General features: G+C 41.6%; 1 protein-coding gene across 4 annotated transcripts in view; it reads right to left on the minus strand.

Moving 5' to 3' along the window:
- Positions 1–347: 347 nt before the first annotated feature.
- HOPX (HOP homeobox) overlaps positions 348–26,935 on the minus strand; it is a 30,543-nt gene continuing 3,955 nt past the window's right edge. The window contains exons 1-3 of one of the 4 annotated variants that reach the window (XM_081304536.1): positions 8,649–8,863; positions 8,276–8,432; positions 348–1,112 (exon numbers count right to left, since the gene is read on the minus strand). In XM_081304536.1, coding sequence (XP_081160662.1) covers positions 1,035–1,112; positions 8,276–8,419 — 222 coding nt within the window. In that variant the 5' untranslated portion in view covers positions 8,420–8,432; positions 8,649–8,863 and the 3' untranslated portion in view covers positions 348–1,034. The other 3 variants (XM_081304535.1, XM_081304537.1, XM_081304538.1) reach the window with 3 other exon arrangements.

Here is a 26,935-nt window from a genome sequence, read left to right on the forward strand (position 1 = left end):
GACATTTATGAGCTACCTTAGCAAATGGATGTAAATTGACGTAAATTGACCAGTGGTGTCCTTTGAAACAGTGCTGCTCAAAGTTTCCTATGCATTAAAACCATTTGGGGACCTCAGTAGGAATGTAGAATCTGATTCCACAGGTCTGGATTGGGGTCTGAGATTCTGGGAGTCTCACAGGCTCACCGCTAATGCTAATGACTGGTCTTAGACCACACTTGGAAAAGCAAGGATTTGGAAAATGACAACTCTCAACTCCTAGGAAGAACTATTCTGTTTTTCTCTTTGATATGTTTCTTATTAGGTTAAAAAAATCTGTAAAGGACTCAGTGCATTTTCAACAAAAAGTTAAGGTTTTATTTAGAATACCATTTCGGAGACAAAAAGCAGTTCATTTTATTTAGCAAAATAAATTTAACAAATGCATTAAATAAGGTATAAATTCAAGACTTTTTGAATCTCTGGAGTTGCATTTTGGTTGACGTTTCTTCTAATCCATCGGGGTTCTTTCCCAATTAATGCAGCTATACGCCAAGGAACTGTTTTATAAAATTTGAACGACTCAGATACACCTCTGTATTCTCACCCAACCATCAATGTGTCAAATGAAACTTAAGGAGAAAAACTTAGGTAAGGAGATTCAGAAGGAAATGCCTTCCCTGCTCCATCATGTTATCTTTTCAACAGAGGCCTTGCTTGTTTTGAAATGGATGGTAAAAGCAAATTGTCATTGGGAGGTGAGGGTCCAAAGCAAACTTAGATGGCTTTCACACCATCTGTCATTCCAACCCAGAGGGACACGCAAGCCACACCGAGTTTCCCAGCCAAGCCACTGCTTTATACGGAAATTGAGGTTAGCTTCCGGTTGTTATTTTCTAGTTATGTACAGCTAAAAAACCACAACACTGTGTTAAATCCAGGACAGCTAACAATGGAACATACATCATTACACTGAAAAGTTGAAACGGCGTGGTGAAGTTGAGGAGAATCAGCAGACGGACCTCACGGAGGGGAGCTGCTGGTACGGGGTCTCCTTAGTCTGTGACAGATCTGCACTCTGAGGGCAGGCCTTCCGACTGCCGCCACTGGGCCAGGCGCTGTTTAAACCATTTCTGGAAGAGAGAAGTGGGCAAAATTATCTGTCACATACCGAGAAACTGAAATGCCTATTTACTTTCTAAAACATAGCCTCTGTGGCCCAGTTGGGAAGGAGGGAAGCAAGGGATGGGTGCATGGTGAAACGTTTCTCACATTTCACCCAACTTTTCTGTCTCAGGACATTTGCACAGTCATTTCCTATGCTTAGAATGGGCTATATTCTTTATCTGATGGTCTTTCTGTGATCTACCGTTTTCAGCTTGAATAGAACCTTCTTGATGAAGTCTTCCTGACCACTCTTATCAAAAGTAGGTTCTCCTTATATATTTTAGTACTTTGTTGCCTTCATAGAACTTTTAATGTATTTTTTAAAAAAAATATTTGCTTATGTATTCACTTTTCTTTTTGTTTTGTTTTTAGTATTTGGGAGTGAACCAGTGGAGTATTCTACCACTGAATTACATCCCCAGCCCTTTTTATTTTTATTTTGAGACAGGGTTCTCACAAGTTGCTGAGGCTGACCTTGAACTTGCCATCCTCCTGCCTTGGCCTCTTGAGTCACTGGGATTATGAATGTATGCCACAGTGCCTGGACTATTCACTTTTTTAAAAATCTATACATCCTTCTAGAAACAAACTGTTTTCATATCATCACCATTGCATCAAGAGTTAGAGATTAATCAATGTTTGTTGAATGAATAAAAGGAATTAAAGACATTGCTTGATGCTCAGATAGATCTCTATGGCTGATCTACTGTGGGCTTTGCTCATTGACAGCTAATTAGTAAAAATTTGATGAATACAATGAATGGTAACTGAGCACTAGACAACCTGGGAGCACTCAGGGATCTGTGGAATGAGCCAGCCCCCTCTCTCCTGCTCCAGGGCCACTGAGCAGTGAGAGAAGATGGAGAGACCTACAGTTTATTAGAATCTTCCAGTTCTGTATGACTCACATAGTAACAGCTCTTAGAAGTGATCATGTGCCGGGTGAGGTGGCACAAGCCTGTAACCCAGTGGCTCAGGAGGCCAAGGCAGGAGGATCGTGAGTTTAAAGCCAGCCTCAGCAAAAGTGAGGCACTAAGCAACTCAGTGTCTCTAAAGAAAATACAAAATAGGGCTGGGGATGTGGCTCAGTGGTTGAGTGCCCCTGAGTTCAACCCCAGTACTGCCCCCAAAAAAGAAGTGGCCATAATTTGGGGAAGCCCCCTGATGGCATGCTTCTAGACCTGGTACCATAGGAAGACTAAAACATTTTGATGTGTTGTGATAATGCAGTATGTTACTCTCTTAGTCTCTGGCTGTCTTTGTTATGCTATGGAGTGGGTGAGAGTTCAGGAGAAGCATGCTGGGATTAGGGCTGGGGTCTGGACCAGGTTGATCAGGATTTAAGAAGTTGGGATTTAAGAAAACAAATTTGGCAGGGTGTGGTGGTTCGTGTCTGTAATCCCAGCTACTCAGAGGGCTGAGGTAGGAGGATTGCAAGTTTGAGGCCAGCCTGGGTAACTTAGTGAGATCCTATCTCAAACAAAAAGTAAAAAGGGTTGGGAGTATAGCTCAGTGGTGGAGCCCTTGCCTAGCATGCATGAATCCCTGGGTTCCATCCTTAATACTGCCAAGGAACCCCCCCAAACAAAACAAAACTTTGAAGAGGGAGTAGTGAGGAAACAGAGCAGCAAGCTTGATCCCCACCAGAGAGAACAGGTTAGCTTGACAAGGAAGTCGGGATCCCCAAGCTCTGTCTGCCTCTGTGCTTCCCAGGGGTTCACATGTCATGGTACATATTGAGAATGATGGTAGTGCCTGTCACTCAGTGTAAACAGGCAAGCTGCTTGGGAAGGTGGCCAGGGCTCTGCAGCACTGGGCCCTTCCACCGGGAAGCTATATTGTAACTATTTAGTTATGAAAACTTGAAAAAAAGTCCCTAAAAATAGAGCATCACTCAGCTCTTCTATAAATGAAGTAAGCTTGGTGGTGGGGGATGTCTCTACTGTCCCTTCTGAGCTTTCTGAAACTCACTCCTTCTAGGGGCAAGGGAATGAGGGGTCAGAAAGGAAACATCAGAGACATCCCAGCTCTGAGACACCAGACCTGGGATGTGCTGATGGAGGCGGTGCAGAGGGAAGCATCTAGAGTGGCTCCATGCTTAGCATGACCTGATGGCTGCTCAGATGCAGTTTCAACCTCAGAACAGTGGGCCAGGCTCTAGGGCCATACTGAGGAAGATCTCATCCCTGCAGAGATCTAGAGATCTGAAAGGGACTTTTAGTGTCAGCTCAAGATCAGAAAAAAATGGGAAAAAGCACAGGAGCACAAGTGCCTGTAAGGACAAGTGCTGGAGAACAGGCTGTGGCACTCGAAAGGGTGTGAGGCTAGAGGACGGCTTGGGGCTCCATGTCAGTGCTAGGCTGGATGAACATCACAGGGCCACACCACAACGCCCCGATTGGTACAGCAGAGGTGTACCTCACGGCCACACACAGCTGTCAAGGTCAGTTGTCTATCCTCCTTTTATACTGGGGGGTGGCAGCCGAGAAAAGGAATCTAAAGCCAGAGCAGAGGCCAGCAAGATGGGAAGGGAAGCCCTTTCTTTGGGGATTGCTCCCTGGATGCCATATTTTGCTCCTAGGGATCACTAATCTTTGAGAAGAGAAAGCTCATATAACTTTGGTGGCTTCAACCCAAGTTCTGTGAAAGTTGGGCACATTTTCTTCTAGAATCCATATGTGTGTTCAGCTAACTCTGGGTTCTGGCCTGAGCACAGCATGACACCAGCTTCCTTAATGAGGTAGCCCTGTGGGGGTTTTGAGGCCTCAAGTGCTGATTAAATAGGATTTCCAGTGACCAGAGCCGAATAAATGACAGCATTTTAAAGACTGACTAATTAAAACCTAGAGGAGGAAAATCTCACTTTCTATCAGAACTCATTTAAGACCAAATGGTTGAGCTGGCCCCATTCAAAAGAACCACCCACATCTTTACACTATGGAGTGAGGTAGAATATTGATGGCATAACCGAAAATTGCTTCAGCCTGGATCACGTTTGCAAATTTGCAAGTTGGCATCCAAATGCTTAACCAATTGAGTTCTAGCACTGGGGGATGGGAGTAGGTGCCAGAAAAGCTCAATTGTTTTCCATATACATATATATATATATATATATATATATATTATATATATATATATATATATATATATTAAAATCAAATACATACATAATGATTTAACAAACAAGTTGCTATCCAACAAAAACCATTAAATCCCTCACTTGCGCCACCCCCCCAACACAGTGGAATCATATGTCTCAGTTACATCTATGCTGATTTTCCACCTGGCTTTGTCCTTCCCTCCCTTTGTTTCCGTCATCCCCTGGGAAAGATATTCATCCCTAGCTTGCTTATAAATGCGTGCCCTCATTACCCTCACCCACTGATGGAGATTTATTTACTCTGATTGAACAGATGATAATGAGACACTGGAATGGGAGGGGTTAGTGCAAAATAACATTGTTCGTATCCTTTTCTCTAGCAACTAACATTTCATTCTTTTCACGGGGAGACCTTTAGAGGTCTTTATTCCACAGATAAAACATCCAACAACTAAAAACTACTGGGTTCTGGGAACAAGCCCAAAACATCAAGAGGAGATAAAAAAAAAAAATACTGGAAACTTCTCCAAGAACCAATGCCAACTACACTGCACTTGAATTGTGTGTGTGTGTGTGTGTGTGTGTGTGTGTGTGTGTGTGTGTAAAATAGAGAACACTAGATCATCCTAGGCTCCCAGAGGGCTGATGAAAGAGCTTTCCCAGCCCCTTCTAACACTGACTTCAAAATGATAAAAAGAGGCATTCTAAACGGGTTCAACTAACTTAAATGTAGGTGATGTTTAGGTTACTGTTTAGAGAGGGAAAAATCATTCTAGGATCCTAGTCAATACAACTTAAAAAAATTAGAGCATCCTTCATGACACTCTGAATATCTGCCTGCCCACCCCCCATAGCAGAGAGTTTTGTCCTACAGTGGGACAGCTATAAAGAGAGCTGCAGATTCTTTTGTGGTTGGTTCATAAGTGCAATGACTAGGTTTTCATGTCATCATGAAAGATGTGCCTTCCTCAAACTTGTTAGGATGTCAGTACATTACTCAACTGATGTAAGGAAGGTTGGAGGGGAAAAAAAGAGGTTCACAAACCCCCCCTAGTCAGAGAATGTGTCCACCTTTTGGCTCCTCTTGCTCCTGTCAAATCATCAATAGTGAGTCGTTGCAGGAACTGCCTCACAAGAGTATCTCATGCTTATTTTAAAGTATTATTTGTTGTAGGAAAATTAAGTGTGATTCTATCTGGAGGTGGCTGGTGTTAGGGTAGGGTGAAGATTCGGGTCTATGTGATGAATATTATTTTGGCTTTGGACCTTGCTGCGTGTAAAGAGCCACACTGGTGAAGAACAGAGACAGGGATGTGTTGATACAGATCCTGCTTATATGTGGGCCCAGCGGGCCTTGGCCTCCATGGAACTATTCCAAGGTCCCCAAAAGAACTGCTACAAATAAAAATAATTTCATGAATGCCTGAAAGTTCATCATTGGACACTATATCTCCAAAAGATGCTTTTCTTTTTTGTAGAAGACACTTTTTAAAAAATGTATAAGTTGTTTGAGGAGATTAGAGAACCATTCCCATCTCCCAGTACACATGAAGATGGCAGGAGTAGGGGGCAGAAAGATTGGGAAGATGAGACCCAGTCTAGTAAGAAGTGACCAAGGACAGGCTGTCCGAGGAACCTAGGGGTCTTCTTTCCTGAAACTTGCTAAGCTGTCTCTCTCTGAGCTCTGTGTTCCAGATGCCTCCCTGCAGGTCTAGGCAGGAAGACAGAGGCAGGCTGAGCTGTGGTAGCCGCAGGGAGGAAGAAGGTGTTGGCCCCATGGCAGGAAGAGGAAGCCAAGGGGCCCCTGCTATGAGGCTGACTCACCCACACCCACTGCTGTCAGGGCTGGTCTACCATTTGTTTTTTTGAGGATGGCAGAAGAGAGGGAATGGAGGGAGGTCTGCCTGAGAGGGGCAGGTGGATCTGATGTGTAGGTGTCTGTGCTGCAGACCTCAACCACAGAAAGAAGCAGGTGCCTTTCTTTCTGTGCCTACCCCGATTTAGTTTTAATTCTCTAATATCAGGTGGCTCTTGAGGAACGGTTGACTATGGCCTGGAGTGATCATTGTTTAATGCATGGATTTTTTTTTTCTGAACGAAATATGAGTTTTCAGTCCCTCCCTCCTACCCACCCCGTTGTTTCCGTCCTGATTGTGAAACCAAACTTCCCAGGTTCAAGTCCTAGCTTGGCTGCCTGATCTTGGGCAAGTTACTTAACTTTTCTAAGCCTCAGTCTCTTATCTAGACAATTGGGCTAACAGTACCTACCCTCATGCTATGTTGGCAAATAAATAACAATACTTAGAGGATTCCTTGAACAACACATGGCAAGTATTATCCATTCCAAAGATCCACACAGGGCTGGGGGTGTAGTTCAGTGGTAGAATAGAGTGTAAGTTTAACATGCTTGAGGGCTTGGGTTTGATGCCTAGCATCCATCTAACTTTCTCTTTTTCTCTCTCTCATACACACACAATATACACAGACACAAAATAGTGAACAACAAATATTAACATAATTACTCTGCTTTACAAGTAAAGGGATTAATGCTAACTTGCCATGGGACAATCAGACACTGAGAAGGGGTTACCATCCCTTGTTGGTACTGTCCCTACAGTATCCTACAGCCTTAAAATGATGAGCTGTCTCTATAATCATTCCTCTTTCCTAAATATAGCATGGGGTTTAAAATGCTCAAACTTCAGCAGGCTGCCTCCTCAGGGGGTTCCAAGAAACATGAGCTGTTAGACTTGGGTTACAATAAATCACCTCCTGTTTAGTTCTGGTTCTGGTTAATCAGACAGCTGTTCCATTTCCTAGAAACAGATATGTTTGCCTTTCTACTTGATCTGTGAAGGAGAAGATTATCCATGGGCAGGTTTTCCAAAATGCCTCTGGCTTAATTAGCAGAAATTATTTTGGGTTTGGGTCCAGGGTCTTGGTTCTAGGATCCTAGGGAGTATGGATTACAAGGCTTTAAGCTTCAAATGAGCATGATGAGGAGAGGACAGAGTCCCTGGTGCTCTAGAAAATGGGAATAGTAACAATGTCTTTGCTTTAGCTTTGAGATTAGAGGTGTGAAGTGCTTTGGGTTCCCACAAGAAATGCTAGCTCAGTTCCAAGTAGTTTATCACTGGTAACAAATTGTCTTTTCATGATGGAAGGAAAAAGAGAAGCCAGAGTTTGGTCAGGGTTTATAAAAAAAAAAAAAAAAAAAAAAGTCAGCTAAAGACTCCAACATTGCACATAGGCAAGTGCTGCATTCTCTAAGCAATGTGGTGGATTAATAAGAGAGTTCTTAAAAAAAATTAAAAATCAGAGCACTTAAGGGGTATGTGCTGCCAATTCCCCTCCAGCTGTGATGTCAAATGTCTTCATTGTTGAAAAACTCCAGAAAAAGACTCTAAACCTTAGAACCAGGGAATTAAAAAAAAAAAAAATCTGAGCCAAATTGGCCTGGCTAGGTACAATTTCAGTTTTGCAGCTAAGAGGGGCATGCTGTGGTGAAGAAAACACGCTTAAGGACCCTTGCCATTCTAACAACTCCCTTCCTCTGGGCCTTAGTTTCCTCATTTGCCAAATCTGAGGACTGAATTTGTAGTTAAATTCTAAGGTCCCTTCCAACTGTGACATCCCCTTTGAGAATAGATGCTCCAGAAGGTCTCCCGCCACAGCCCGGAGGGGATACCAAGCTGCCAGGGAAATCGAAACAAGAGCAGGCGACCGACGCGGCTCCCAGCCCAGAGGGAGGACAGAATTTATCCCGGGCTGTGAGAGAGAGAGAGTGGAAGAGTAAGGGGACATAAAGGTGACCATGGTGCCTTCGCACATCCTGGGGCAACCACCGCAGGCTGAGGGTAGAGGGCAGACGGGGCGCCCTTGGGAACCAGGGAGCTGGGCTTGCGGGGGTGGCAGCGATGCAGGGTCCGGGCTCTAAACCGCCCGCGATCAGGCGAGGGCGCAAGGCGGGGGGCGACCGGGACTCCTCCGCCCTAGCGGGTCCGGCGCGCGGGCACGTGCGGCACTCACCTGGGTCTCCTCCTCCGAAAGGCCGGCCTCGGCCGCGATGAGGCACAGCGTGGTGGGGTCCGGGTGCTTGTTGACCTTGTTGAAGTTGTACTCCAGGATCTCCACCTGGTCCTCCGTGGGGCCGCTCGCCGTCTCCGCTGACATGGTCCTGGCGCGGCTGCAGGGAAGCGAGAAGCGGCTGCCGTGAGCGAGGCCGCGGGCAGGGAGCACCGGAGGGACCCAACTTCTTCGGGACGCGGCTGGACCACTGTGCTCGGCTGTCCCCTCCTCCCGCTGCCCAGCTGCGTGAGTCTCCGGTGGCCGCAGGCAGCGGCGGGAGCTCGCGAGCGCCCTCCCCGGGGCCGACCTTCCCGGGTTGCACAAGGGGTCGCACAGCGGAGCGGCGCGTCCTCCTGCCTCGCAGGACTGGTCCCCGCGACTTCTCCGACCTGGTCTAGGCTGGTGCAGAGGAAGATGATACCGCGCCCCCGCCTCCCGCCCTCTCCGAGAGGTGCTTTTGAAAACTCGACTTAAAAGCTATAGCTCAGTTGGTAAAGTGCTTGCCTCGCATGCACCAGGCCCTGGGTTCAATCCCCAGCACCACACACAAAAAAAAAAAAAAAAAAAAAGCTATCTCCCGAGGGGGAGCTCCCAGGGTGAGGAGGGTGGGTTAAATCGAGTCCGCTACGGCCACGCCTCCCCAGCGCGCTCTTGGCAGCCTGCGCCAGGGAGGGCCGAGCACCCACACTTCCTCTGGAAAAACTTCCCACAGGGCAGGCTACCTCTGAAAGTTGGAGAAGTGGTGATGCGCTTTTAAGATCTTTCCGTTTTACAGAGTTGAAGACAGGTTTACAGCGCATAGGGGATTTAGGATGGGAGACTGAGTCACCTGCAGGGCTTGCGTGGGCCATTCTGCACCCTGTAACCTCCTCCAACTATCCTGCCTACTGTAATGCAATCCGTGAGTCCCCAAGATTGCAGCTGCGGGGCCAGTATTTCACAGTAAATGGTAAAGAGTCCACCTCATTAAGTGCCTCCCCACCACCGTGATCACTTCCAAGATGAAGCCCACACTCAGGAGGATCAAATTCAACTGTCATTTAAAACCTTAGACTTCCCTTGTGATGGTAGTATAGACTTCCTATAAAGTCACGTCCATCATAAACGACATTAGGCCTTTCTTTTAGAGCCAAACATTGCCCAGATTTGGGACAACATGACTGCCTGGTACTCCGTCTTTCCATACCTAGGCAGCCTTGGAATTGGGGCAAAGAAAATTGGCAGATATGCCCCCTCTCCCAGTTTAAGTTGTATCCAGGTGTAGAAAGTGAGCCTACAAGATATTCTTGACTGTGGATTTGGTACAGACCTGTCAGGACTTGACTGTTACTGACAGTAAAAGAAAAACAAGTGTAGGAATTATGAAATCACATTGGTTTGTTGTTTTAACAAACAATTGCAAAATCATCCAGCACAATCCTGAGTAGGTTTTGATGTGGTTTGTGCCTGGGGATGAGCCACACTCCACTAATCTGCCTGTATCATGTACCCAATTCGGTTACAACCTTTTCCTCTGTGACCTGAATCTTCTTCTCCCTAAATAAATGTCTTTGCCTCTCTACTAGGTCACCTTAAGGAACTTCAGGCAAGACAAGAAGCTGCAATACTGTGAGCCAGTCATGTTCAAATCCCTTACCAGCTTACTGTGAAATCATGTGTTTTGAGGGAACTGTGCTTCCCCACCACCATCACCTAAAAATCAGTAGCAACAATTCCTGTCTCAACACTGAGGCAGGAGGGGGTCAAGCCACCTCTGAAACAGCTCCTCCCCTGTTTGCACCCATGTCTCAGCTGTCTTTGACACACAACTCCAGAGTTGGAAAGAGCCTTCCAAATTACCTCCTGCAGTCTCTTCTGTCACAGTCCAGGGAAATGGCTAACTTTCCCAATGCTGCCCAGTTAGTGACCAGCATCCTAGAATGGAAAGCCTTAGCTTTGGATTCAGCCCATGTTTGGCTCACCCCTTCTCAGTAGGCCAGTCTGTCTTCAGTTCAGTAGGGAGGAAAAATCAAGAGACCATCAGTCTAAATGCAGGTGGGGGCTTGTCGTTTTGAATGGGCACGAACTATCCTAGTGGTGACACCACTCCAGGCCATAGCTGCCTAGAAGAGACCAGGACAGGGAGACTATTGCTTCTAATTTTATTTCTTGCTCTAGAAAGTTTCTGTCTAATTCCACTTGATACTGTCGTGCTGGCTATGCCTTGAGAATCTCTGCTGAAGCTTTGTAGAATCCTCAGTCCTTCAGAAATGTTAGATTTCTAAACTGGATTCAAGATTGAAAGGCTGTTCTGTATATATTTCTTCCTTTCTTTTTGTTACCACTGTTATATAACTCAAGGGCTGCTTATGTTCTTACGTGGGTCAGGTGCGTTCTATTTTATTAGATTTCTGTGGCTTACTGTTAGAGGACTTTGTTTGAGGTTTCATGGGGAGGTCCTGGTTGACTTTAAAGTACTCCTTGGATTAGTTGGCAGAAGGCCATTGGTTTTGGTTGGCGGTTAAGAAGATCTGTGGGAGGGCCATTTGACAGCACCTACTTCTCCAAGGTACACCCAAATAAACTTGCTTGGTTTCTAGAAACATAGGCAAAAGATCTCTGCCGTCAGATATATTTGTTAGTTCTCTACAAAGCTCAATCTCTGTTATTTCAGCCCTTGGTGGTTGACAAATGTTTGCTGTTGATTCGTTTCTTCTCTCTTTCCCTCTTACTGTATAAATCAACCTGCCTTGTTAACCTTGGCCTTAGAAAGCATCTCAACAGTTTCTAATAAGGAAATGATTGAGAAGTTTCTCTGAAGGTAGTCTAAACAATTTCAGATAAAAAGAACTAAAAATACTTTAAAGCTACTTAAACTTTAATCTTAGCACAGGTTTTGTTTTTGTGGTTATTCACATCTTATGAAACAATCAAAGAGTAATGTGTCCTGTGATTGTATTTTTCTTTCATGGTTTGGTCAAGTCATTGCATAAATATTTTCAAGAGGTTAAGTGAACTCTGGGCAAAGTAGTGTATGCCTGTAATCTCAATGACTTGGGAGCACTGAGGCAGGAGGATCATGAGTTCAAAGCCAGCCTTAGCAATTTATCAAGCCCCTAAGAAACTCAGCAAGACCCTGTCTCTAAATTAAACAAAAAAAGGGCGGGGCTAGGGATGAGGCTCAGTGGTAAAGCACCTCTGGGTTGAATCCCTAGTACCAAAAAAAAAAAAAGGTTAAGTGAAAATTGCTGTTTTTCCCTAAATTAATTCTAATGACAGAGTAGACAGTTGTGTCAATCTGACAACTTTACTTCTACCTTTATAAACTAGCTCACGGAAAGTGCTACCAACTGGTAATCTTTAGTTACCGTTTTTTTTGGCATCTTTTCCTTTCTCTCCCAGCTAATCTGACCTCTTTGTAATGCCACCAATATGAAACCAAGAAACAAAGATTATCAACAGCAGGTCCTCTCCCAAACTGGCCAAAAGGGAAACAAGCAGGTGGATGTTTCTTTGGGACCTTCTTTATATTCAAAACAACAAAACTCTGGCCCAGCCTTTGCACTGGCCTGGAGAGGCAGATCAATATTCCACCCCTTTTTGTAAAGAATTTTTTCTTTCCTTTCACCTATGTTTCTTTTATGTTCTCTGTGAACTGCCTGTGAACAATGGGCTCTTGAAACTTATTTTCCTAAGTGAGAAAATTGATGTGTGGCCACTTCCCTAGTCAAACTGGTGGGAAAAGCACTTCCCACTCATCACTGATTGAGCTGATCTGGAGCAACTAGGAGGGGGCTCACCCAGGCTGTCGGTGTCTCTCAGAAATTGATAAAAAGAAGGACTGGGGCTGCAGCTCAGTGATAGAACCTTGCCCAGCATGCTACACCTTGTGTTCCATCCCCACTGCCCTGCCAAAAAAATTTGACAAAAAGGGGTGGAATATTGATCTGCCTCTCCAGGCCAATGCAAAGGGTTGGGACAGAGTTTTGTTGTTTTGAATATAAAACTGGTGGTTAGTGTCCTTAAGGTACTAAGAGCAGGAGATGTCCAGCCTGGTCAGGCTTCAGAATCACCTGCAGAAATGTCCAAGCCCACCAAAGACCTTCTGAATCAGAATCACACTTTAGGAACCCAGCATGGGAGAGATGAAAAGTATTCCAGTTCTTACAAGATTTTGCAATTTAATCATTAAAGTCAACTATGAATGGTTAGAAATTCTTATGCCTGATACCTGCTCTGATATTGCATATATCATTAATATTTGAGTAGATGGTAAGTTGAGGTATTTTAAAAGGAATAATTTTTTTTGAGAGAGAACTTTTTTAATATTTATTTTTTTAGTTTTTGGTGGACACAACATCATTATTTTATTTTTATGTGGTGCTGAGGATCGAACCCAGCACCCCATGCATACCAGGCGAGCGTGCTACCACTTGAGCCACATCCCCAGTCCAGGAATAAATTTTTAAAGTACATATAAGAATGAACAATTTAATCTTTTGTATATATGGTAAGAAATGGGAAAAGGCCTTTAAACTTATGTTAGCCAGAGAGATGCTGAGCTTTCAAAAATTCAGAAATAATATGTAACAACAAATCCCATCATTAGGTACAGCTGTAATGTACCAATAAAAATGTAGAAAAAAAAATTAAAAAAAGAAAACAATTTCAAAAATAAAACAAGTCTTTAAAAATATTATATTGAGATCAGAGGTTTTAAAAGCATATCATCAAAAGAAAAACCCTATCCCATCACATTTATTTATTCTAATTGACTTAGAAGCTAAATATTACATAGAAAATATTTGGCAACCTTTGGTTTGATTGTCCTCTTTTAATTCCTTAAAATTTCCAGTGAGGAAATGCTAAAATTTAAGTTATACTTTATGTAGATAATATAGTTAATATAACTTAAAACTGAACATTCGACTCAAGATGCTTTATGTACACATAAGCATCATTGCTGCCTTCAGGGAAGCAAGATTCCAAATCTAAGCAGGAAAATATATTTTGAAATGTTCTATTGAAGACAGGAGTAGTGACGTTTGCCTGTAATTACAGCAACTTGTGAGGCTGAGGCAGGAGAATAGCAAGTTTGAGGCCAGCCTGGGTAACTTAGTGGGACCCTGTCTCAAAATAATAATAATAATAATAATAATAATAATAATAATAGGGATGTATCTTAGTGGGAGAGTGTTCGCTAACACGTGTGAGGACCTGAGCTCAATCCCTAGTACTAAAAAATTTTTTTAAAAAATGCTATATTGATTCCATCTTTTTACATATGAAAAAAAGAGGAAAATACAACAAATGTTAACAATGGTTATATTGTACAACTATGAATGGCCCAAAGAGTTTTCTTCTTTATGCTTTTCTGCTTTTCCAAACTTTGTACAATAAGCTCTCATCACTTTAAAATTTAAAAAATGGGTTTTTTTCTTTAAAAAACAAAATGAAACAAAACAAAACAAAACATTCTTGATTAGACCAGAGACCTACCTTGCGCTGAGTTTTATTATTGGTACATAGTAACATTTCCAGAAAGAATATGGGAATTGTTTCTCAAATCTAGTTAGAGATATAGATATTTTCATTTTCCACTCAAACATTATTAGTATTCAAAAGGGCATATGTTGCTGGGCACAGTGGTATACACCTCTAATCCTAGCTTCTCAGGAGGCTGAAGCAGGAGGATACAAGTTTGAGGCCAACCTAAGCAACTTAAAATATATCTCAAAAAATAAAATAGGTTTGGGGGTGTTTTTTGGTGGTAGAGCACCCCTAGGTTCAATCCCCTGTATCACAAAAGAAAAAAAGATAGTATATATATATATTATGCACATAAAAATTATGAAACATAAATTAAGAAAACACTAGTTTTATGAACCCGACATGGTTTAAGAATTAAAGCATCACTGAACTTCTGGAAGCTACCTGTATTTCTCCCTCAACTCCCTTTTGGTTGGCCTGTCCCCAGAGGGAAACCATGATTCTTAATTTTGTGTTACTTATTGTTTTGTTTTTAAGATTAGTTCTAGCACATGTGTATGGATCTCTAAATTTTTTTTTAAGTTTTATATGTTATTAAATTGTATAAAAATCGCATTATACCTTTTATTTATTTCTCTTGCCCAATTGCTCTAAAATTTCTAGAATTATATTAAATAAGAGTGGTGAGAAAAAGAAAAAAGAGTGGTGAGAATGGACACACTTGTCTTGTGCCTTTGCTTAGAAGAAACCCTTTTTTAGTTTTTCCTCATCTAATATGATGTTGGCTATAGGTTTGTCATATATAGCCTTTATGATATTGAGGTATGATCCTTCCATATCTTATTTTTTCAGAGCTTTTATCATGAAGGGTGTTTAATTTTATCAAACTTTTTCTTTTCATCTATTGAGATGATCGTGTGATTTTATACTTGATTTTATTTATGTGATATATTCTGTTTATTAATTTGTGTATATTAAACCATCCTTGCATCCTTGATTGAAACTAACTTGATCATGGTATGTGATATTTTTAATGTGCTATTGAATTTGATTTGCAAGTATTTTGTTGAGGATTAATTTGTATAATTAATATGCATTTAGAATTATAATTAAAATAGTATCATAATATATATAATTCTTTGGGAAATTACTTCTTTCACCCAGCATTTTTTTCAAGATCCATCCATATTTCTGCATGTAGAGAAGTTCATTCATGTTCACTGTTGATTCCATTTTATAAATACATTTTGACTGATTGACATCTCCTCATACTTAGGTTGTTTCTTGTTTTGCTGTTATCAACACTGTGTCCCTGAATAATTTTTTTTGAAGTGTTGGAGCTTAAACCCAGAGCCTCCCACATGCTAATCAAGCACTCTACCATGGAGCTATATCTCCAGTCCTTTTAAATTTTATTTTGAGGCAGAGTGTAAGTTGCCCAGGCAACTTACAAAACTCCTGCCTCAGTCTCCAGAGTCTTCTGGAATTACAGGTATGTGCCTCTGTCCTGACTCCTTGAACATTCTTCTCTTTTCCCCACCATTAGGAGTTCTCTGGAATCTTGCCAGGTCTGGAACTGCAGGCTTACATTAAGTGGGGTGTGACTATTTAACTTTACAACATATTATAAACTTATTTTCCAAAGTTGTTGAACAAAGCTACCCTTTTACCTGCAGTATATAGCATTTCCTTTTCTCCATATCCTCATCAATAATTGTATTGTCAATCTTAGTTTTTGCCAAAGTTGATGTGTATTCTTTTTATACACGAACACTATCTAAACCTTGTTGAAGCTATTTATGTTTTCAGAAGCTTGCATGACCGCTTGGGGTTAAAAGGTTCCATATGTTTACTATTTACTCTGCAAAAGTATTTCCTGTTCCAGGCCAGAAGGGGATTTGAGGTTTGTTTTTTTGTTTTTTTGAGAGTCAGGACTTGGTCTCCAGGCTAGCTCAGTTATTTCCATTGGTGACCATGAACAATACCAAAAAAAAAAATTATGGAAAACTAATTACTAAGACTTTTCATCTGGATCAGGATGGAAGTGTTACTCATTTTGCTGGGCATGGTAGTCCATGCCTGTAAATTCCAGCAACCTCAGAGGTTGAGGCAGGAGGATCACAAGTTCAAGGCCAGCCTCAGCAATTTAATGAGGCTCTAGGCTACCTAGAGAGACCCTGTGTCAAAATTAAGGGGGAAAAAAAAGCGCTGGGGATGTGGTTCAGTGGTTAAGTGCCTCTGGGTTCAATCCCTGGTACCAAAAATGTTACTGGTTTTGCTTCCATAGAGCTCAGGGAGTCAGGACTTGATTATGTAATTTAAAAATGTGTTAACCTATTAGTTCCCCCCAAAGTAAATATCAAAGTCTTCAAGTGAAAATCACAGAGATAGGTTTAAAATGACTGAGTAAAGAAGAAATGATGCAAGATGGACAGTGCAAAAAAGAAACACTATTAGGCTATGAGTTTAAAAAAGCATGTCCATGTGCACTCAGCATGCTCAAAGGTTTGTATGCAGTGCATGGAGCTCCAGGCCACCAGCAGGTTGATATTAGTCATTTCAGTTTCTCTCACATTCTTCTCTTAGAAATGAAAATGAAATTAGTCCTGTTTTGCAGTCAAGAGAGGTTAACTAACTTTCTACATGTCAGGGGGAGACTAAGGATTCTACCTTTTTTTCTGGCTATGGCAATAATGGTAAATCAAGGCTTTGTTATCATCAAAATTGATTTACGCCCCCACAGACATTCTCCATATGCTCTACTGATGTCAGAAATCCTAAGCTATCGCTGAATTTGGATCTTTGAGCTTTAACATGGCCATCCTCTATCATTTTATTATTATTATTAGTAGTAGTAGTAGTACTGGGGGTTAAACTCAGGGACATTTAACCACTGAGCTACATCCCCAATTCTTTTTATTTTTTATTTTGAGGGAGGGTCTCACTAAATTGCTAAGGCTGGTCTTGAACTTGCCATCCTCCTGCCTTAACCTCCGGAGTTGCTGGGATTACATGTGACCACCACTTCATCCGGCTTCCTCTGTCATTTTAGTAAAGAATTGGATGCAGGTGGTGCCAGTGTGGGCTGGGCAGTTGCTGGCTGGCTGTGGCCTCTCCAGTCTCTCTCTCTCAGCTTCTCAGCAAGCAGTCTTGCCAACTTCCATGCATCTCTTGACATCAGACAACTGAGGTTTGTTTCAAGGTTTGTTCTTACTTCATTTTATGGATGAGGAAATGGAGGTACAGATAACTTGGGGAGATTGTTCAAGTTTGTCCTGGAGTGTCCGTATTCTTAACTTTAAGCCTGTGAAACGGGTACAGGCACAGGCAGAACCATGGGAATTCCCAAGTGGAGCATCTGTCCTCCTGGGATATTCTGGGCTTGACTGTGAGGCAGGAAGACTGAAATACTTACTAAAATTCAAACCACTCCAATGGGTCACCAGTGACCAGACCCTCCCAAGTACCTTATTCCTGCAAGGTTTGTCAGGCAAGGGTAGTTTTAGCCCTGCTGTGGATTGTATATTTTAGTTGTTAATTCATATCTTAAAAATATGAAGTACTGCCTTTTAAAAATTTTTCACTTCTGCATTTATAATGCTTTTTTAAATAAATATTTTTTAGTTGTAGTTGGATACAATACCTCTATTTTATTTATTTATTTTTATGTGGTGCTGAGGATTGAACCCAGGGCCTTGCACATGCTAGGCAGGTGCTCTACCCCTGAGCCACAACCCCAGCCCTCTGATGCTTTTTTAGTATGTGCCCTGCAGAGTTGCTAATTATTCACCTTGCTATTTTCCTGTCCTCCTCCTCTTTAAGTTAGCTTTCCTCTTGCCTTGGAGACCCCCTGGCTGTAAGAAACAGTAGAATTAAGAGCAAAATGAAATATGAGTTAATATAGTATTTTTACCATACTGACCTTTTGGTTGAATACTTAGAAGCACCAAGTACTAATCACTTGAAATATCATTTGCAAGCTCCTATTTCTCTCAAGTAAAGAAGGGCTATAATAACACACACCTTTGCCCAGCTTACAACTTTGTTGTAGAGTTCACATAGTATTACAGGGGCATTTCTCTAAAGTGTAAAGCGCTTGCTTATGGAATAGATTATTGTCCCCCGCACCCCTCAGGACCAAGGACAGAACTCAGGGCCTTGCATGTGCTAAGCAAGTGCTCTGCCGCTGAGCTAAATCCCCAACCCCAGATTACTATTCTTTAAATGGCTGTGAGCTACTGTAAGTGACGAATCTCCAGGTTGGGAAACTGGTAAGAACTGTTTCTAAATTTCACTTATAATATTTTTTTTTATCTTTCCAGAATGGTAAAGTACATTGATTGAAATTAGAACCTGTTTTTTAAAAAACCAAATGCTGCATATGTTGCTTCCTTATAAAATGCATGCCTGGAGGAAGATCTCCAGACTGACAGGTGGGTGTGGGGGACTCAGCATCTCTTCTCTGCGTGGTGCACTGGTTATATTTCATTATTGTTGGCATTTTCACTGAAATAGCGATTTCTTTGCCTATTCTTCACCACCACTTCATAATTTCTCCATTTCTTTAATCTATGAACAAGGACGTATTAATAAGACAGGAGTAGTAAAAAAGATAATAATAATAAGCAGGAACAAATATTCTATGAATTAGTGAGTTGAGAAGTTTTTTGAAGTTCTCTTGGCCTTTGAGAATAATGACCACACTGAAATTGTTTAGAAATAACTTATTCACCAAATTTTATACTCTTCTGTGGAGGCTGTGTTCACTTTTATACATTTGTGTCTCCTCAACATTCATAAGAGTATCTGGCTGGGCATGGTGGTATGTACCTGTAATTCCAGCCATTCAGGAGGCTGAAACAGAAGGATTGTGAGTTCAAAATCAGCCTCAGCAATTTAGGGAGGCCCCTTAGTAACTTAGACCCTATCTCTAAGTAAAATACAAAAAAGGGCTGGTGATATGACTCAGTGGTTAAGTGCCCCTGGGTTCAATCTCTGGTACAAAAAAAAAAAAAAAGAGTATTTGGCATTTAATAGGTGGTCTTTTGGTATCTGCTGAACAGAGCTTAAACAATGGCATCTGATGTGACTTGGATGGTATATAACTTATGAAAAGACTGCTCTGTGTTTTTAACAACCAAGACTAGCCAAAGGATAAACATAGAAAGAACTCTATAGCTTTTGCTATCTTTCCATCCTCAGTAACCCCAACAACATAGAGTCGATTCCTGTTGTTTGATTACATACAGAAATACCACCCCTGTTTTAATAGCAATGGTATTATTTAATAGCAAAAGTAATTCATTGCCACGTGCTAGGCACTGTCCCAAGTGCCTTCGCTGAACTAATTCATTTAATCATCAGAGGAACGGCGACTCTCTGTGACAGGCATGCCCCTCTGCATCTCAAACTGGCACAGATGGAAATTAATACACCTTACCCAAGGAGATGGATACAACTTCCCCCAAATCACAAATCTCATAAGTGAAAAAATGGAGATTCAAACTCAGATAGTCTGACTTCTGCATCTACTTTCTTAAACACTACACTGCATTCCCTCTTTGTACCGAGCAGCTATGTAGATAAAGATCCTTGTTGGGTGCTTGTGGTTAGAGGGACAGCAGAGCTGGGTGGTGCCACCAGGGTCAGAGGCAGGGCAGTGCCCTGGCTCTCATGGGAGCCACACTTCCTTTCTGTGGCATATTTCTCTATTTTGGTGACCCAGCTCAATGGCTTAGCCAGTAATTTCCATTAATATCACCAGCACTACCCGCTTGCCTGGCTTTCCTTCCCCTCACACTCTTCTTTCATTGGTATAGACAGAGTTGAAAGAGGACATTAGTAAATAATGTATAAATGAGAAAAAGTTACAGCAGCCACTGGAATGGAATAGAGAGGTTAATAATTTCCACGGCACCAGTAGGAGCTTAGTGACCATTGCTACCACTTAATACTTAGATGAGAAGAATTTTATTGAATTAAGGATCCTCCCAAAACAAAATCCCCAGTGATATAGACTTTCTAGATCCCTTCATAAAATAAGAAGATACTATTAAAAAAAAAGAAGAAGTTATTGGAGGGGAGGGCATCTGTGAATGACTTCCAACCATGAATCATTGATGAACTGTGAATTCCTTGCTTACACACTGAGTTCTTCTCATTGAGAACCCAACTCCTGTTTTAATCTTGTATGTGACAAGATGGGAAAATGGTGATAGAGAGTAACAAAGTTTTAGATTCTTCCTTGAGCATGTTGTGAAATAAGTGGATACTCTAGCCTACCTTTTTAGAAATAAATGGGCCCATGAAGGAGGGCAATGCTGTTTCCATAATTTCTTTGGAGGAGGATCTTCATTTTGAAAACTGGCTGCTTTTCTTGAAGTCCATAAATTCAGAAAAAAGTTTTCTTTGTAAAGAACATTATAAAATGTAGATAGAATTCCAGGCTAACACACAGAGCTGGGGATGGGGGTTACTACATATTTGTAACTATAAAAGAAAATAATCCTGTTAAAATATCCTCGTGACATTGAATAAGAAGTTATTTATTTGGAAGATGCTTATGAAAAAGCTGTTTTAGTTGAAACCTGACTTAGGGAAAGGAGGTTTGGATGCAGGTATGGACAGGACTTTCAGGGGATTTTTGAAGATACTAGACTCTTGCAGCACAATTCTGTTGTGTGTCAAGTTTCCACAAGAGCCCATCAAACATAGATTACTAAGTACTTACTGAATTCATGCTGATTAGAGCTTATTTTCACTTCAAGAAGCATGTTTTTCTTTATCTTGATAATATAAAAGCATAATAATTAGAGCTGTGCTTGTGTCAGAGAGTGAAGGATGAGAGGGAGACAGGACAGTGATGGGGACTGTGGAGTGTTGATGTAGACTTCCATTGTCTAAGATCTGATTAATGATGCTCACTGTGAGCAATAAAGAAAACACCAGTTACTTTGCATTTTGCCCTGCTGCTCATTCTTCCATTCAAAGTGCCTCAAGGAAGAGAATAGAAAAGATTTTGTGGGTCACGTTCCCTGAGCCAGACACCAAGGAGCACTGTCACACGAGGACAGTTTAGTTGCTGACCAGAACTCAGGGCAGCTGGCATCTAGGGGCTTTTGGGTATGTGGCACTAGTCACAGAGGGGATGTTTGTGTGTCTGCAATGGATAGTTTCACAGGAATAGCAGGGGATACATTTTAAATTCTCACTAATGACTGAGACCGTTAAACTGTGGGAGGAATGGGGGCACTGGGTGAGGACTCAGCTGAGTTTCAATTTTAACTCCTCTACTTAGTCATCACATGACCTTGGCTGGGTCATTTGGCTTATTTAAACTTAGTTCTCCTGTCTGTAAAATGTGGCTAGGAATTTCCTTTCTTGCCTGTTTACTCCAGTAGTGATCCAGTGGTGGATGCTCATGAAACACAAATCAGAAAAGTGTAAAATGATGTACACATTTCTACAAGTGTTATAATCACTTTTTTCTTTGTATTAGGGTTTGAGTTCTTTTTATTCTTTATTTAGAGACAGGATCTCACTAAGTTGCTTAGGGCCTTGCTAAGTTGCTGAGGATGGCTTTGAACCTGTGATCCTCCTGCCTCAGCCTCCCACATTTCTGGTAGCACAAATGTGTGCAACAGTGTCCGGCAATTTACTTAATACAGAGAAGCAATAGTGTTGGGCAATGTGACAGTGATATCATTCCTCTCCTACAAATTCTGAGGATTGGTGTGGCCTGGGTTCTAAATTATCATGTTCTTCCTCATCAACAGTTTACCGATGTCATTGACCTGAGAAAGGGAGTAGACAGGCCTATTCTGAGCTCTGTCCTTGTATGCTGAACACTTTGTGCCCAGTTCCTTCTTCAAAGGACAACTGAGAAGACTGAAATATTTGGAACCCCTGTGCTTTTTAATATTCAGCCTGTTAAATTAAGGTGGCAGTATAATTTGTCATCTAACCCAGAACATTTAAGAATAAATGGAATGTTCTGAATACATACACCACTATAACAGGCAGACACCAGGAGCATTCGGGGCCAGCCTGGACATTGAGTCCCCTTATTATATATAAGATTCTAAATTCCTCACTTCAGTTTGAGATGGTAAAGATTCCTGTTGAACTTGGACATTTTTGCTGCTGTTATGGATCAGCAAAATTTAGACCTGTGAGGCCCTTAGAGAACAGAATAACATAGATGAAGAAGAGGCTGTTTTTTTAGTCTTAAGGAAAGACGACACTGCAGCTCTGTTGTTAAAGGTAAGAGGATAGACGATAGCTTCAAATTTCCTGACCTTTCATTTTTTTTTGCAATTTGAGGTAGAAATTGCCTGGCAGGATGAATAATGCTTGGGCCTCTGCCTGCTGTGGGATTGTTGGTGTGTCCTGCTGATGCTTAATAGGCATGGATATCCATTACACCTCAAACAGAGTTCAGTCCTATGATCAAATATAAACAGGAACAAAAACGGTGTGTCCTGGAGATTTCTATGGGGCCCTGCCACGTGCACAGGGCTTTTCAAACCAGATCATACAGAAGGGATGAGGTTTGGGAAGCAAACTGAATGATCAAATAGCCTTTCTGAAAATGTCTGATGACCCAATGCACCAAGAAATCAGACAAATAGATTTCTGCCCTGGGGTAAAATTCTCAATATTTACTAAAGAGAACCATTAAAGCCAAAGAGAAACTTGCATGACTAAGTGTGGAAGCAAATAACCAAAAGATCAACTTTTTAAATAGTTTGGGGAGAGGAAAAATGGCCCAAATAATTAAAAATGGTAGCTAATAAATATACTTTTATTGTTTTGGAGGATATTATTAACTTTTGGTTACCCTTTGACTTCCTTGTCATGTTTTGTTCAGAAGAGTGTTAGCTTAATTAGACCAACAGACTGCAAGGTAGGGAGACGTATTTGTTGCATACTGAGAAACATAAATGCCGATGTTAGAAATCAGTCTGGTGTTCCAAAAACATCTAATAAAGATAAGTCACTCACAGATAATTGAGAATCAAGTAGATAAACTTGTCTGATTGTCCTGTCACCATCCAGTCACCTTAGAATGTTAAAAACTTAGAGCTTCTTTCCCAAAATATTCTCATTCCCACTGCCTGGCTTTGTAAAGGGATATTCATTTGTAATTCTGGGAATGTGAAAACATAATTTATTTGTTTGAGAATCTATGCTGGGTTCTACAGTATTTTTGCCCTAGCCCAAATTCCATGGTAAGAAATTTAGGGACCTGTGTGATATCGTGAACAATAGGGTCTTATACTGCCAGGGTGTGCCCTTTCTTAGGCTTTGTACTCTGCCTAAAGCAAGCAGGCATAGCTTCCTTGGATGCTTTGTGAATTTTGAGAAGTCCAGAAGAGATTCTTTGAAAGACTGGACTGGTAAATTTGTATAAAAATTCTTTAATCAATGATTTTTTATGATCCAACGACCATTCTTATTTTATTGACTACAATTAAGTAACGGATAAAGTGACACACAGCGGTACCTGATAGAATTCCAAATTGTGCCAAAGTCCAAACACCCATACTAATTTTTGCTGCAATACATAGTTATATGGGTGAACAAACAGAGGTGCATAGCTTTAATTTACTCGTTAACATCACAAAATGATTGAAAGGAACAGATACACTAGAAGACCTGCTTAGGGCATAACTCTGAATTTATAATAGATCACCCTTCTAAGCATTAGACATGTTTCAGAAAGAGACTAGATGGAGCTTCAGGAAACCCGAAACTGCCTTCCAGCTTTTTTGCTTTCTTTTCCAAGTGACTTTGGACAGCTCACAATTGCTTTGGAACTTCATTTCTCCATCTCCCATTGTTATCATCCTACCCCACCTGTCTCACACAGCATAGGATTCATTGAGATGGATTAAGTTTATGAATGGAAGTATCAATTATAAAACTATATAAATACAATGTACTACTCCAGCTTTCCCACTGACCTGGGATATAATAATGGGCAGGATGTAATATTGGGCAACCTGAATGACATCAAATTTGCGATTGTTAAAATGGCAAAACATTTTAGAAACTTTGCCTAATCTCAGAAGAAGCCATATGATTTCTTAGAACATTTCATTTGCTTTGCTCAAGATCATCTATGACCTATGTGGGAAAAATGAAATGCTTCTAGGATAGATGAATCCAAGTTTAATAAAATGAGATCAAAAAAGGAAAATGGGGCTGGGGTACAGCTTAGTGGCAGAGCACTGGCCTACTATGTGCAAGGCCCTGGGTTCAATCCCTAGGACCAACCAACAAACAAATAAAATGGAGGAGGGGGACAACTAAATATCTCTAAGTTCCATAAAATTACTTTTGCCACTCTGTCTCTTATTAAAATGTTAAGGAATCCAGAGCAGTTCCTAAATGTTTAAAAAAGGACTTGTGATGTCATATCTCTCCTTCATTGCTAAAGGACACACAGGCCACTTATCCTGCACCTTTCCCTCCCAACAGCCAGATCTAAAGGGCAGGGAGCATATGTTTGAGGATATGCATCACAGCATCATTTGTGGGAGTCAGGGGCAGGAGAGATGGCCAACACCAGAAGACAAGTTCTATTTACTTACCTATTCCATAAATGACAGACTAATAATAAGTAGTGTAAAACAATATATTAGAATTATCAGTGACATACATGGCTCTCTCTCTCAAAAAAAAAAAAAAAACAGCATGAAGCTCAACAGAGAGATGAAGGAGAGAGCAAGGGAGGAGGAAACAAGAATGAGGTACAAAACCTTAGATATAATCTGAATTAAGAAATGTGTTAATGTAAGCCTAGAGGCCAAAGCAAAGAGTAAACAAACAAAAAACACTTAATAATTAAAAGGTGAATGGATTGCCCCATCTTCCAGAGAGACCTGTGTAATTTTTCCCAAAATATTTTTTTCACAACGAGGGGCTACTTTGTGGCTTGCTCAATGTTCCTCATGCTGCAGCACATACCCATCCCTGGGCTTGGTTTTTACCCTCAAAGGACAAGATGAAGAGCTGGCCATTGACCTCCATGCTTTTCAACATCACCATTAAAAGGCCCTTTAGCTTTCTCTTGTCCAAGCTGAATCACACCAGGGCCTCTCGCTGCTCTTTCTAGATGTGCTTTTATTGCGTTTAGTCATGGAGGAGCTCTTTTGAACTAGTTCCAAGGACTCTCCTCCCTTTTCAATTGTGGAGCCCAGAACTAGGTGGATGACCTAATCCAAGGGGGAGTGACCTCCTACTGTTTTCCCTGCTTCTTTATAAATCCCAGTTGTAGCCAGCTCCAAAGGGTGAAGAGTGAGAAGACTTGATAAAGTTACTTCCAGGGTTCATTATGGAAGGTTTTTATAAAACCAATTTCTCCTAGGCACTAGTAGACTAGAAATTTAGAAAGGGCTGGGGGGATACAAGTACTAAGGAAGATTGTTTATGTAAACTTCCTTAGGGAGATGCCACACAGGAAGGAAAGGGAAAAACATCAGCAGAGACTCACTATGTAAGCAGATCTGTCAGGACTGAAGAATTCCAGGAAATTTCCATCTTGATCCCTCTAGATCCAATGGCTAGAATGACTGTCATTAGCTTCCTGCTCAGTATATACTAAGATCAGAATGGAACACCATCTGTCTCAGGTTTTTTTCTTTCTTTCCTTTTAATATACAAGGGCAGAACAGTTATTTGAAAATGACCTGGCATGGTTTTCATGTTGGATCACATTTTATCATCACCACCAAAAGCATATTATAACAAATTATGGTGGCATAGATAAAAACTGTCTTCCCTATTTTTAATAGAGCTTCTATTGCTACCCAAACATGTCGATGAGCTCATAAGAGCCTAAAGCAAACAGAGTAACTTGACCATGTGATGAATAATTCCTTTTTAAAAAAAAAAAAATATTTATTTATTTATTTTTTTAGTTATTGGAGGACACAACATCTTTGTTTATATGTGGTGCTGAGGATCAAACCCCGGCCACACGCATGCCAGGCGAGCGCGCTACCACTTGAGCCACATCCCCAGCCCCAGATGAATAATTCCTTGAGCCCCCATATATACTCTGAACTTCCTGATGATGAGCCAACATAAATAACCAGTTCTCAGTCTGGGCAGTATGGGTACAAGGCTTCCCACAGGGGACCTGAGCATAGCGGGAGTCAATGACTTGTCATAGAAGCCAGATTGAGGTGTGGGGCGGCCTGGGTCCCAGAGCGAGGCCAACTAAATCCTACGATTCCATGCAAGCAAGCGTGCTCTCTCATACCTTCATGGACTGTACTCGTGGGTGATCAGATAGATTATGGGTCAGGCCAGGTGTTTTGAGAGTGACAGGGGGTACTATTAATAATCCCACTTGGGTGATTAATCTTTTGGGCTTCTTCCTGTTTTAAAATTCTATTACAGATGAGAAAATAGGGTTCAGGCTGCTCCTGAGCACCAGGCCAGTGCTTTGCTCCCTGAGCTGGACCATCTTCCGCCAGTTATGTGGAGGATTGGGACTGAAAGACTGATATAGGCATTTCCCAGCAACTGAAAGGCACAGCCTATCCCGCACCTGCTTGGTTGCACACTCACACACCTCAAATCCCACATGTGTTCAGCATCCACACCACTGGAATGCCAAATCCACACCAGGGCCACTGAAAGCCAGGGCAGCCTAGTGAGCAGGGCCGGTGGGCAGCAGATGCACCCCCTTCCGTAGGACACAACCTCCTGCCACTTGCAGTGTGGGACTCACCCGCATCCCCAGCAGCATGCTTCAGGTAATCAGGAGGGATGAATGGAACCCAGGAGGACAGGCATTGCCTTGGGGCCCTCAGGGGTCAGTTTTTAACCTGGCAGGTTGGTGCTTTATCCATCCCTCCAGGCCACAGGTCACCTTTCTGCTGTCCACCACCCCCATTTACTTGATAGTTTAGATGCCTGAGGAAACCATCAGCGACATTCAACACTTAATTCAGGTTAGATCATAGCACAGCCTGTTAAAAAAAAAAAGTCCAAGTGACCCTTTGAACTAAGCCATTCCACACTGAAAGAATCTAAAAATAAAAGAGAAGGGGAAATGTTCAAAGAAAAGTTATCCAAGGAGGACATTCTCCTTGGATACAAAACCTATTTTTTCAGCAGTATAAACCTATCACTTGTTTA

This window comes from Spermophilus citellus (genome assembly GCF_964194105.1).
Source record: "Spermophilus citellus genome assembly, chromosome: 8".
Taxonomy (NCBI): Eukaryota; Metazoa; Chordata; class Mammalia; order Rodentia; family Sciuridae; genus Spermophilus; species Spermophilus citellus.